The sequence below is a fragment of the Euleptes europaea genome, chromosome 13, assembly GCF_029931775.1.
Source record: "Euleptes europaea isolate rEulEur1 chromosome 13, rEulEur1.hap1, whole genome shotgun sequence".
In the NCBI taxonomy this organism is placed as follows: Eukaryota; Metazoa; Chordata; class Lepidosauria; order Squamata; family Sphaerodactylidae; genus Euleptes; species Euleptes europaea.
Genome location: NC_079324.1, coordinates 43,469,208 through 43,482,311, shown reverse-complemented (window position 1 = coordinate 43,482,311; position 13,104 = coordinate 43,469,208). Strand labels below are relative to the sequence as shown.

At 44.9% G+C, this 13,104-nt stretch overlaps 1 protein-coding gene across 1 annotated transcript in view; it reads right to left on the bottom strand.

The window, feature by feature from the left end:
* POLE (DNA polymerase epsilon, catalytic subunit) overlaps positions 1–13,104 on the bottom strand; it is a 52,952-nt gene that overhangs the window by 32,810 nt on the left and 7,038 nt on the right. The window contains exons 4-16 of the mRNA XM_056859237.1: positions 12,883–12,927; positions 12,252–12,344; positions 10,885–11,039; positions 9,878–10,019; positions 8,384–8,464; positions 7,818–7,925; positions 6,990–7,100; positions 6,613–6,698; positions 5,284–5,403; positions 4,465–4,597; positions 3,169–3,282; positions 2,378–2,590; positions 543–650 (exon numbers count right to left, since the gene is read on the bottom strand). Coding sequence (XP_056715215.1) covers positions 543–650; positions 2,378–2,590; positions 3,169–3,282; positions 4,465–4,597; positions 5,284–5,403; positions 6,613–6,698; positions 6,990–7,100; positions 7,818–7,925; positions 8,384–8,464; positions 9,878–10,019; positions 10,885–11,039; positions 12,252–12,344; positions 12,883–12,927 — 1,509 coding nt within the window. The remainder of the gene's footprint in view (positions 1–542; positions 651–2,377; positions 2,591–3,168; positions 3,283–4,464; positions 4,598–5,283; positions 5,404–6,612; positions 6,699–6,989; positions 7,101–7,817; positions 7,926–8,383; positions 8,465–9,877; positions 10,020–10,884; positions 11,040–12,251; positions 12,345–12,882; positions 12,928–13,104) is intronic.

The following is a 13,104-nucleotide window of genomic DNA, read 5'->3' as shown; positions in this document are numbered from 1 at the left end:
AGTTGGTTTTTATATGCCGACTTTCTCTACCACTTAAGGCAGAATCAAACAGGCTTACAATCACCTTCCCTTCCCCTCCCCACAACAGACACCCTGTGAGGTAGGTGGAGCTGAGAGAGTTCAGAGAGAACTGTGACTAGCCCAAGGTCACCCAGCTAGCTTCATGTGTAGGAGTGGGGAAACAAATCCAGTTCGCCAGATTAGCCTCCACCGCTCATGTGGAGGAGAGGGGAATCAAACCCGGTTCTCCAGATCAGAGTCCACAGCTTCAAACCACCACTATACCACACTGGCTCTCAGAACCACTGTCTGGCTCCAAAGCACCAAACCTCTTTAAACAACGCTGAACCATACCACCCCCCAATAAAGTGGTGAGAAAACAGAATGGAGGCTAAAGTAACCAGTAACTAGAAGGAAAGGCATTCTGCACAATGGTAACAAAGGGATGATGTACAGGCCAAGAACCCAACCACTGCCATCTCCTTCTTCTATCCAGGGTCATGTAATGTTAGTCTACCTGCATAAAACAAAGTCAAAATTACCTCCTGAAAGTTGGTAACCTGATCTAGGGGTATGCCTTCCTCTTCCTCAATGGCATGGTGCATCGTCTTTTCTACACGCTGCAGCAGGAAGTCAAAGGCAGCAGGATTCTAGAAAACACAAGGGCATTATGTCTGTGTTGAGAATTGTCAACCCAGTACAGACCTGTGCTAGAACACTGCACATCATGGGAAAGCAGAAATTGACTCACTGCCCTGAAGGGATATCAATCCTTCCAGTAAGTCTTGACCACTACACAGGATGACTATAAACAGTCCAGGTGAGAGAATAAACATCACTTCCCTTTTTATTTGGGAGAGAGACTAGAGACCAAAAGGTGAATACGGCAGGGAGACAATTATTGTTACTCTTTATTGAAAAGAATTTAGTTGTTTTAAATGGAAGACAAATTGATAGGATGGGAATGTATACTTATTATGGTTTAAAGCAGGGGTGGGGAACGTCAGGCCCGGGGGCCGTTTAAGGCCCGCGAAATCATTTGGTCTGGCCCTTTATGGGTCCTGGCAGATCTCTAGCTCAGAAGGATCCAAGTCTGGCGATCCGCCCCCTCCTGCGGACAGGAATACCCTCTATTCAAGGTGGATATGAGTTTGCTGAGAAAAGGAACCTTTTCCCCCCCTTGCAGAAGAGTCGCTAGCTATGGAGCTGCTAGGACCGCCCAAGAAACTGTGTTAACCCTTTCCCACCCGGGCTGTGGAGAAACATATTCCCTCTGTACTACAAGAGGGCTGGGGGCGGAAGTGGTGACAATGGAGGGGTTAAAGGGGGCAGGGTGGAGGTAGCAGGAGCTGGTTGAAGAATACGGCCCTGACCATGCAGAGCAGGAGCAACTCCAGCATGCGGCTGGACGGCTATGCCCGGCTGGTGCAACAGACCATCCTGTGCCACCAGGTGGGGGAGTGCACCACCAGTTGGATGCTTGCCTGCGCCGGAGGGTGTCATCTGGGGCAGCTGCCTGCTTGGGGTTTGCTCGGATAATTTTTAAGCTGATAATTTTGTATGGCTCGCAAATGATGTTATAAATATCCAAATGGCCCTTGGCGGAAATAAGATTCCCCACCCCTGGTTTAAAAGGAGCTAGTGTTATAGATTATGTAATTGTCTCGCCAGTGCTTATTAAATATTGTCTTGGTTTTGAAATAGGATTGTTTAAGGGAGAAGTGACCACCTCCCAATATGTACTGTTTGGTCCCTTCCTGGTATGATAGTTTTATTAGATAAACATGATTGTATGTTAGCTCGAACTTCACAGTCTATCCGTCTGCTTAAATGGACAACCGAGAGAGCAGCAGAAGCAAAGAAGATCCTTGCTACATTACCTGCTCAGAATTTGAGGAAGTAGCAGCAATGTGTACTCTCTCTGGTGAAAAAGAGGCAGGGTCATCTCCCCCAAGAACTGGAGAGTCAGCCCAATACTGGGCATTCCTTAGCCCTGACCTCTGTACCAGTGGTTAGGACTCTATGCACGGTTGAACACATTACGCTGCCTTATACTGAATTAGACCCTTGGTCCATCAAAGTCAGTATTGTCTACTCAGACAGGCAGCAGCTCCCCAGAGTCTCAGGCAGAGGTCTATTCACATCACCTACTTGCCTAGTCCCTTTAACTGGAGATGCGGGGATTGAACCTAGGACCTTCTGCATGTCAAGCAGATGCTCTACCACTGAGTCACAGCCCCTCCCCATTCAGCATCAAGGTTTAATTACAGCCACCGGGTTGGATCCAAACTAAACTACCCAATGGCAGAATGGAACTTTCCTATCTGCCCCCTCCCACTGACCCCAACCCCACAAAATGCTGCTCCAAAGCTCATACCATCTTAAAGCGGCAGGGGATGTCACTGCGGAAGACCCCGGATTCCAGTGCCTCCACGTGGCCCCCAACATACGTCTCTGAGTCCAGCACATGCCCATCGTTGGTGAGCTTGTTGAACTCCTGCTCTTGCTTGTTGGGGAAGATGATGTTGGCATGGTAGGCCTGAACCATGAGCAGTGCTTCGCACAGTGTCCCGGAGCCCTTTCGCAGCACCTGGAGGAGGAGGAGAAAGCAACATGACATTAACCAGAAATCTCTTACTTTCTGGCATTCTGTGAGGTGGGAGGCTCTTCCCAGCCCCCTCAAGGAGGCAGGACCTCTAGAAGCTTCTGGAATCTCTTTGAGGAAGAGTCCCTCTCTCAGTCTCAGAGGATTCTACAGAAGAATAACCCAAACTATGCTAAACAAAACATCTATGAGCTCTGAGACTATCTTTTCTCTCTAAATTCTGCCAAAGTGGCTGGTCTACTGATTGGTCCCCACTGGCTGTGCTTTCTGGATTTTATGTTTAGTTATCAAAGATTCAGTCTACTCAAGATCTTTGATGTAAGCTGCCTGTGTATTAATAGTACACACGTACAAGGCTGCTGTGCCTTGCTACTTAGAGGGCACCAATGCTGAGAATGGAATGAATGCTGGCGTAACAAGCAGATTTCACACAGAGACACTTTCAGGTGATTAGATTTCAGCAAAGCCCTCCGCCTGTCTGGCTGGGATCCTCCTTTATTGCATTCTCAGCATGACGGTTTGTTGTCCCTACCAGAACAAGAATGAGGCTCCAGCACACTCACCTCATCAGGCTCCATTGGGATGATGGTGCACAAGGCGAAGATGAAAGGGTGAACGTACTTCATGTACATGTAATAGGTAGCAACAGCATCAGACACTGAGTAGGTGGCTAGAGTCTGGAGAAGAGACGGCACACCATCTGGTCATTTTTACAATATACGAAACTCCTGTACCCTGCCCTGAATATGTGGTGGCAAGCAGGACAACTGGAGCACTTTTAGTTTTTCTGCCCCAAAGACCACATAAGGATTCTGCACAAGCAACATGTCAAGACATCCCGTTTATCTGCAGCACTGACAATGAATGGAGGATCCTTGGCTATATTCTGCTACACGTCAGTCAGTGGAGGCTTTTTGTGGCAATGAAAGTTCTCTGTGCTAAATGCTGATTTAATAGTTAAAAATGTAAGCTGAATCCAGTGATGGCCAGCCTTTTGAATGCATGTGCCACTAGGGAGTCTCAAAATAAGAGCTAGTGCACCCATTTATACATAGCTGTCCTGTGCTTTGGTATGCTCTTGCCTCTAGTTTACTGACCTGAAAAGCAGGTGACAGGCAAGAGCATGGATCTCAGCATGCCACAGCCAGACCCATATTTCTTCATTCTCCCATCCAAATACCTGTAGCGGGTTGGTCACCCAGTGTAGTTCAACACAAGGGGAAGAGGAGTGGAGAAAGAGTGATCCTCATAAAGAAGAAAAGCTCCTTACATTCAGGGGATCTTATACTGTGAATTCAGAAACCTGCATCCAGCAGTTGGAGTAAATAAAAGAATTCTGCCAAAGCCCAGAGAGTAGTGAATATATACCGAGGCAGAGCAGAGCATACCTCCTGGCTACCTGAAACTGATTTCTAGGCCAGTTGGTATCATGTAGTAATGGACTGCAATTTGGCAAGGTCCTGAGTTCAAATTTCATCTCTGCCATGAATTCACTAGGTAGCTTTTGGCAAGCCATTCTTGCTCAGACAACCCTGCCAATTCTGCAATAAAACTGGCTTATGTTACAGCGTAGTTCGTTGGAATCATTACAGCAAGATAATGTATATAAGGCACTCTGAAAATTGAAAGTACCACTTAAATTTAAGTATTATTTAGTCTTTAGCAGAAGCTACTGAAGCAACTTGCTGGCTTTAACTAAAAACAAAACCTATCAAGATTCTTCAAGAGTGCCGGGTGGGGTTGGGATGACAGGTATGCAGTTCTGGGAGACGATTTCAGCACCCGTCCCCTCAACCATGGCATGAATTGGCAGAGTTGGTGGTGTCACCCTGGTCAACACACAGAAGGGATGGAAGCACCTGAGGTTCTTCAGTAGCCATCCGGCACATCTCTTCAGGATCCAGCTCCACAGGGTCATAGCCCAGCTTTGCTTTGGCTGCTGCTTTCAAGTTGTGGCTTCCCACTGGCAGGTAACTGTCTCTCTTGACCCACCTATGGACAGAAGCACAAAAGCAAAAGGTGGCAGAACGGCCTGTATACGAGAAGCACCAACCAAAAAGGAATGGAACAAAGCTACATGAAGTGTGATTTGGAGTCGAAGACCAAAGGCAGTAGCTTCCAGTCTTTCTTCCTTCAAGGATCATATTTCCCCACTGCCAAGGAGGCCCAAACCTTTGCTGACTATTGTAAAAGTTTCTGGAGCCCAACCAGAGTTCTGGTCAGGCCCAACGAGCCTCAACAACTGAAAGTGTGCCTTAGAATACATCCAGCTCTCTGATGAAGATCTGTGCTGCTAGGATCAATTGGGTCAGTGCTAGGCCAAGAGTCTCACAAGGATGCTCCTCCACTATTAACACTCTTCTGACTAAGGACCCCATGATAAGCAATCCCAGGATTCCCTGGAAAACGGTTTGAAAAGTGCTGGGCTAGGAGAACACCCAGATACTAACCAGCCCACTGCAGAACAAATCTCAGTCCAAAGGCACAAAGGCTAACGAGAGGCACAAAGCACAGAAAACGTTTCCCTGTTTAGCAGAAAAAGAGTGCAATCCTAACCAGTTACACCCTTCTAAGCTACTGCCTTCAATGGGCTTAGAAGGGACTAACTCTGTCTAGGACTGCGCTGTAAGCCCCAAATGGAGAGGATGCAACAGGATAAAGCAGAGACCACTCAGTACCTCAGACAATCCATGTGGATGCACTGAGAAGCTTTGTATTCCCCTTGGCTGTCCTTTTGGAACCCGATCTCCTGCTTCATGTTCATTCCGTGAACCGCCGCTCTGGCTTCCACAAAGGGCCTGGGGATGATGGACAATTCAGCCTCTCTCCAAAATAATTATTGGACTAACCAGGGAGTTATTGAGGATCTTGTGTGTGTGTGTGTGTAAAGTGCCGTCAAGTGGCAGCCGAATTATGGTGACCCCTTATGGGGTTTTCAAGGCAAGAGACTAAGAGAGCTGGTTTGCCAGTGCCTTTCTCTGTATAGCAACCCTGGACTTCCTTGGTGGCCTCCCATCCAAATACTAACCAGGGCTGACCCTGCTTAGCTTCTGAGATCTGACGAGATCAGGCTAGCCTGGGCCATCCAGGTCAGGGTATTGAGGATCTTGCTCTTTTGCATTACCACAATAATCTTAATGCAAAACCCAGTAATGAAGTATCAATATTGTCTGATTTACAGAATGCAGTTTTTGTTTCTGTACACGGAGCTGTCTCAGACAACTCATTATACTTAAGTCTTCTGAGGCATATCTGATCCTAATGCAATGGCTTAATTCTGTACCACTGAAAGATATTGTAACATTAACTTCAGCTAGCTAAAGCAGTACCTTTTAAACTTCCTGTCTTAAGGGAATCTATTCTTCATTTACTGCTCTAGCAAGGAACGGTCAGACATCCATGACGGAGCTCCTGTGCATCATGCAGGATTATATTTGAAGTTGTACACTCAGTTCATGTGGGACACTAGCCAGGCCTGCTGGGCTTTGATCATGCTTGAATTAAAAGTGTGACTTTGAACACACCCAACAGCCTCCTGAAACTACACAATGCAGGGTGGCCAAGTGATTCTTCCGGGAGGCGTGCAGTTCGAAGCCAGCATGGTGTAGTGTTTTAGAGCGGCAGACTCTAATCTGGAGAACTGGGTTTGATTTCCCACTCCTCTACATGCAGCCTGCTGGGTGACCTTGGGCTAGTCACAGTTCTCTCTGAACTCTCTCAGCCTCACCTACCTCACAAGGTACTTGTGGTGGGGGAAGGAGAGAGAAGGAGATTATAAGCCACTTTGAGACTCCTTTTGGTAAAAGAAAAGCAAGGTATAAAAAACCAACTCTTCTTCTTCATCATTATTATTAACCTTCTCATTGAGGAACACCCCAATTATATTCCAGAGTTTTTTAAGAAGTTTGTTTGAAAACCACTGGTTAAAGCGAAATCAAATGTAACTTTAAACTTTCCAAATGCTGAATGCTTATGAGGTTCAAGACCTGGCTCCAGCCTGTTCTCACCAGTCAAAGAAGTCTCCGTTGTAAGTCACCATGATGGTGGGCTTGGTCTCCTGAACATGCTCAAACCACCGTTGGATAAGATGGGCCTGGTTTTAAAAAGAAGAGCAGCCAAATACATTTAGAGGTCACTGTTGTGAGGGAATGACATGCCTGTTCTACTTCTCTCACACCTGGAACATTCCTGCTAGGGAACCATAGTGTCAGATGTATACTTTACCATCACAGCCCTGCAGGCAATCAAGGCCATCGATGACCCAGTCAACACTGACTACAGTGTAATCACCCCCCCACTCCCACCAATTTGATTGGCTTGGGGCTCACAGGGAGGAAAAAAAAATTGGAGGTACTCAAGCAGCTTCCAAAAGAAACCTACTTACCTCATCTGGTTCATTAAAGACGCAGAAGGGACCCTCATACTCCGGTTTGGGAGTAAACTCAAAGTCTTCAATGTCCTCTGAAACAATCTCCCTGTTTGTGATCAGGTAACCCTGGGGAGGAAATACAAGAAAGGAACTGGGTTGGTCTGCTTATGAGAGACACTCTTGGAAGCAATTTGTGACCCAGACAACTCAAAGATGAACTGTGGTTTGGGTTCCCTTCCAGTAGGGCTGCAGGCACCTGAAAAGCACAATTCCTTTGGTGGAAGTTAACATTCTTAACATCAGCTTCAAGTAAGAATCTGAATGGATGTCCCATGAAACAAGCAAACTGAACTCTAGCAATATCAAATGAGAATAAGCAAGTTAAATTCAAACATTATAGTATTTTAAGGAACAGGTTCATTCTGTGCAGCAGTAGGAACTCTGGAGCCTACATGTGCAGATATACACATACCCCCTCCTACAGACATGGATTGCTGCTGATACAAAACAATGAGCAACTAGATACATAAGGCAGTACAAATGATCCTGAATCAAGTAGTTTTTCTATTTTTATTGTCCTACAAATTTATAGACTGAAGAAGTTAGGCATCCGAATCTGCTTATTTTCCTCTTCCCCCTCCACCCCTTTTCCCTTTTGTATTAATGCATGCCCAAGACAAGGGCCAGCTGCTTCACTATTAGATACGGTGTTAGTAAATAAATCAAGTTTGTGGTGGGGGAATGTTCCATCACCATATAGCAGGGGAATTAGGGCACTGCAGAAAAACCAAATATACAGACTTGTAAACATATAGGGTTAGACCAGTGAACAAGTTTACATACCTGGCCATCAATCATGTAGGAGACCATCATTATCTGGTCCGTTTCAGCATCAGGAAACTTTAAAGGGAGTTTAGTGGTCTCAATGTCAAAAGCTAGAACAACAGGATCCTGGTCGGAATCAAAATGTTCACATCAATATCAGTCTGGAAACAGCCCTCTTTACAAATGGCTTCAGGTCCCTCGTCTGGGCACCTTCAGGGTTAAGATGGGCGGCAATTGCAAAAAGGCCTTTCAGCGGTGGTGCCCCACTTGCAAAATATTCTGGCCAGACGCATTTGTGAGGTGCCACCACTTCTAGCATTCAGGCACCAGATTAGATTCTTCTGTTCACCAAGGCTTTTAAGGGTGGAATGTGGCTCCCACTGTTTTATCGATTTGCCAGTTGCTGTCTTTAGCTATTTGGATTTGTATTCATTTGTCTGCTATTATTTAGTACTCAATACTTTCCCAATAATCTGTAATTTAATTTTGGATGTATTATTTTAATGTGCGGCTTGTTTGAACCTATGAGCGAATATGAAAAATTAAGAGGGAAACAAAAATTAAGTAAAAACATAAATACTCACTGGCCGCTCTACCAGGTCATCTTGGCGGGTGATTTCAGGAGGAAAGCTGCTGCCCCGATAGCGGATGTTGTACCAGTGAGCCTGCCAGAGGAGGAGAGAACCAGGGAAGCTGCAGAGAGACGGGTTTTGCTATGCACCCTTCCATACAGTAATCATGTGCTAAGTATTGTGAAACCTGACTGGCACATTCACATTTATTTATTTAAACATTTTTATGCTGCTTTCCCACCCAATCAGGGTCCCCAAGGTGGCAAACATTTTAAAAAATTAAAATATTTGAACAATTAAAAGTATTTTTAAATTATAAATTAATTCAATAAAAACACATAACAAACGGGATTTGTACAGCCCAGGAATTAAGTTTCTTGATGGGCTACTGGTGGGTACAAACTCTAAAAAGGAGAAAATAATATTTTTGTTGTCTGACTCCAACAAGTATATTTCTCACAGAACATCAAGTATATTTCTCATAAAACATCACTGTTTGCTCTGGTAGCAAGAAAAATAAGGGCTAAGGTATATAGCTCTAGAGCAGAATCCCATAAATGATGTTGTTTTTGGTGGTTCATATCAATGTTAATTCTACTAAATTTTACTTTCCTGTACATGTCTCTTCTTTTTTACATTGTGCTACTCTGTGGATGATGTTTTGTGAAGGCCTATGGCCACATACAAATACATTTTACTTATTTTAAGACAAACATGGAATAAGAGACACAAAAGAAGCAAAAGGGAGGATTCTCAGTCAAATTAACTTCTACAACGAAAAAAGGAGAAAAGGTGGGTGAGTTCCACTTTGAGTGGAACAAACTATAACCCAAAGGCAGGAATGCTTGTGGACAGAGAAAGTGGCTTCTGCTTCTTACTCTTGGGAAAAGAAAATCTGGGAGTGAGGCTTCCTTAGAGGAAGGAAGTATCAGAAGCATTGTGTTGCTGCCAAGGATTAATGTGTGGAAGAAAGAAAGTCCATGGTCTCCAAGCAGGGCATTTCCCCCAGTGATCATGGTAGTTCTTCTCACAGGCAGGAATATTATGGGAAAGCCCATAGCTAACGGGTAGTGTGCCCTGACCTGGATAGCCCCAGGCTAGCCTGATCTTGTCAGATCTCAGAAGCCAAGCAAGGTAGGCCCTGGTTAGACTTTGGATGGGCGACCACCAAGTACTACCAAGGTAGTGACACGGAGGCAGGAAATGGCAAACCACCTCCGAAAACCTCTTGCCTTAAAAAACCCTATGGGGTTGCCATGAGTCAGCTGTGAATCGAGCAAAACTGCGCGCACACACCCCACATAAGGCAGTGTACATGTTTTGCATGCACAAGGTCTCAGATTCAGTTCCTAGTACCTGAAGGTCAAGTAACTGCCTGCTTTTTTCCAAGAGATTTAGAAGTGGAATATTATATTGGCAGAACATTTCATGTCTAGTAGCTACTTCTTAACATCGTGTCACTAGCAATCAAGGAGGAGAAGCAGATCTTCCCCAGTTTTCACTCACCACATGGATCTTCAGATCGATGGACAGACGGATATGGTACGGGACGTCATACTCCCGCATGTCGAGAATATTGTCCATCTGGTCTGTAGTCTTCTTAGAGGGTCTCTCCTCTTCACTGGCCAGCTTGCTCCCTGTCAGAGCACTGCACAAAGAAGTGGCTAGTTCAGCTTAAAAAGCGTTTACAATCATGCCTGGAGGCCAGTTCACAAGTTTTTGCCACAGCATCAGAGCTACTTTTTTGAGGTTTCTTCCCATGCCATTCCAGTGATTTTGGATGATGGGCCACAATGCTGTGGTTCCTCTTACTTAAATGTAACCCTCCAGAGAATCTGGATGCAAGAATTTTATGGGCAAAGTCTATGAGAGGCTGCCTTTTCCCACCGAGGCAAGATGGGGGTGGGAAGGAAGCCATACAATTTGTCTTATCTGTGTGATTCTTGTATCCAACCTGTACAAGAACATCATGAGAAGCAGCCAAATGAAAATGGCTTTTAGGCTGCCATGGTAACATATAAACTGAGACCTCAGGCTTTGAGGCTCAAGAGAAAGAATATTGGATTCATTGTGAAAGTTCACTTTGCTCAGGGGAGGACGACAGTGCAAGCAGGACAAAAGCTGAGAAGGTCCTCTTCCCAGCAGAAAAAGCCTCTTCAACTCAAAGGGGATGGCAGCAGTCATCCATCACAAGAACATGGCATAAGCAGCATTGCCTCTTAACAGGATACATCAGCCGAGACAGCAGCACAGACATAAAAAGGAGCAAGCATTATCAATTTATCAGCCAGTTGCATTGAGAGGAAAAAAAGCTGACAATATCAGCAAATATAATAGGAAAATCCTTCCCAACATAGATAACTTATTTATGACAAACTCAAAACTCAGCAGCGACCTTAGTAGCCTCTCCAAGAGCAGGCAACAGAACACTGTCTGGCATATTGAAGACTTAGTGCAACTCAGTCCAAACCGAACTCCACCAGGATCTAGGACCTGACCTGAGGCTACTCTACCTGGCTAGCATGGTGGTGTAGGTGTCTGTTGCTAGGTCCTGTTCTCTGTTCTTCTTCACAGCAGGTGAGATCTCCCTGCGCACTTTTATTAGGTCGTCCACTGAATTGAAGGAGAGCTTGATGTAGTTTCGCTTCAGGCCAACCAGATGATTTGGCTACAAGAGAAAGAAGCTGTTAAGTATGAAGAGAAATTCACTGAGATGGAGGAAAAAATGAAACAATACAATAATCAATAGGAAGCAAGAGGGATAGTAAGAGAAAAGGCAATGTCGGAGTTGCAGTATAAGGAAGTAGAGGCCTTGGATCCATGTATCTGAAGGACCCCTCCTCTTTATATGAACCTGTGCACCAACTGCACTCCTCTGAATAGCTAGTTTGGTGCTCCAGAGGCTGTTTGCTCTCCTTGCTACCCATACTTGGGGTCTCTCTGTACCAACCCTCCTTGTAGAATGGCCTCCCCATAGAAGCGAAGAAGGCTCTGACTTTGCCAAGTTTTTGAAAGAAATATAAGACAATTCTTCTTCTGAAGGAATCTGGCTGATACCTTTATGGAGGCACAGACCTTCTTGCAGATTTAATTTGAGATGATGATCCTATTTTAGTTGTAATTATATAGTTGTGAATGTATTTTCAGCTGTCAGCTATCTTTGGACAGAGTGTTTTAAGTTTTGCTCTGAAGCAAAAAAGCAGAACAGAAGCATTTTCATAAAGTTGCCTTATACCAATTGAGCCAGAAGAGAGGAAAAAACAACCAAAAGCGTGCACAGTGGAAAGGAGAAGCCTTGCCAATCAAGCCCTTTTTAGCTCAAGAGGCCAGTGATTGATCCTGTGAGCTTCTGCATGTAAAGTATGCGATCTTCCAATGCACTATGGACTCTAACCATAAGAAATAACTGATGCAGATTAGGAAGTAACAAAACTGTCACAATTCCTGGGGGAGTTCCATGTGCTTTAAGATACTGGGATGCTACAGGCCACTGGCTACCTAAATCATCACTCTGACTCCCAAATTGGGCAACTGTCAGGCTGTTATCTCGGTTTAGATGTTTCCTTTCGTTTCTTTGCTGAACCGTCCAGACTTCAAGGACGGCTTCACATACCAAAGCCTGGGAACGCCACTCCTGGGAAATAATGCTCTGTTTATGCTTTGTAATCTCCTGCCGTTTCTCTGCCTTATATTTCCAACTAACGAGCAAGACAACTCATAGCTGTCATCTTATCCCCAATGCACTGTATTGCCTATTTGACCAGTAAAGCCATCTGCTTGGAATCTGATTGTCTCTGTGGTGATTTCTGGTTCGATGGGTCAAGAGCTTACAGCAACTACCCCAGAATCTCCCAGCAACATCACTGAAAGCGTTTCTTACCAAGTCAAGATCCTCTTTGGGTACAGTGTCAAGCTTTGCTATTTTCCCTTGGAACTTCTTGGAAAGGAAAGATGACACTTCTCGGTCACAACCCTAGAAAGACCACTGTCCATTAGAGGGGCTAAGCATATTTTTGTCCATGAGAACAACATATTTCAACATTTTTTATACTCTGAAACTTTCTACAAGTGTGCTGCAGAACCTGTGGGTATTGCAAAAGCTTGTGGTGCACTTTCTAGGTTGCAGCATCAGTATGTGCATCACTGGTGAAGCCTAGTAGACTTTAGCATTGCTCCTTGTGAACTGCAAGTATACCCTAGATTGCACTCAATGTCTCCTGTATTTAAACACACTGAAGGCAAGACTGGCAGAAGTGGGTAAGCAGCCTTTCATAGTTCAGCCTGACTGACCTTCATACTGAGGAATTCCTGACAAGGTTCCAAGGAGCTGTACCTCCCATGGCCTTCTGGAACATTGTTTGAAAACTATTACAGACCATGCAGGGTCCTGCCCATTAGAGTAGAGCTTCTGAGCCTGTTGTGCATGCATACACACAGAGAAACATGCATACGCACAGAGAGAAACATAAACACCCTCCCTATAAGGTGTGGGCCAAGAAATTCATACCAACCTTTCGTGTTGCAATATAGAAGTATGGCCTATACGGCAATGCCACCTAGGAAAGAGCAAAGATGGTGAGCCACACATACACTCAACTGCAAGAACAAAAAAAAGAGGGGCATTTTTCTTCCATCAGCTGTGCAACGTCCATCTTTTAAAGTTCTGTTAAAATGCTGTTTTCTCCTCCACAAATGAAAGGAAGGTATGAAAAGAGCTGCACTTCTCAGCATTC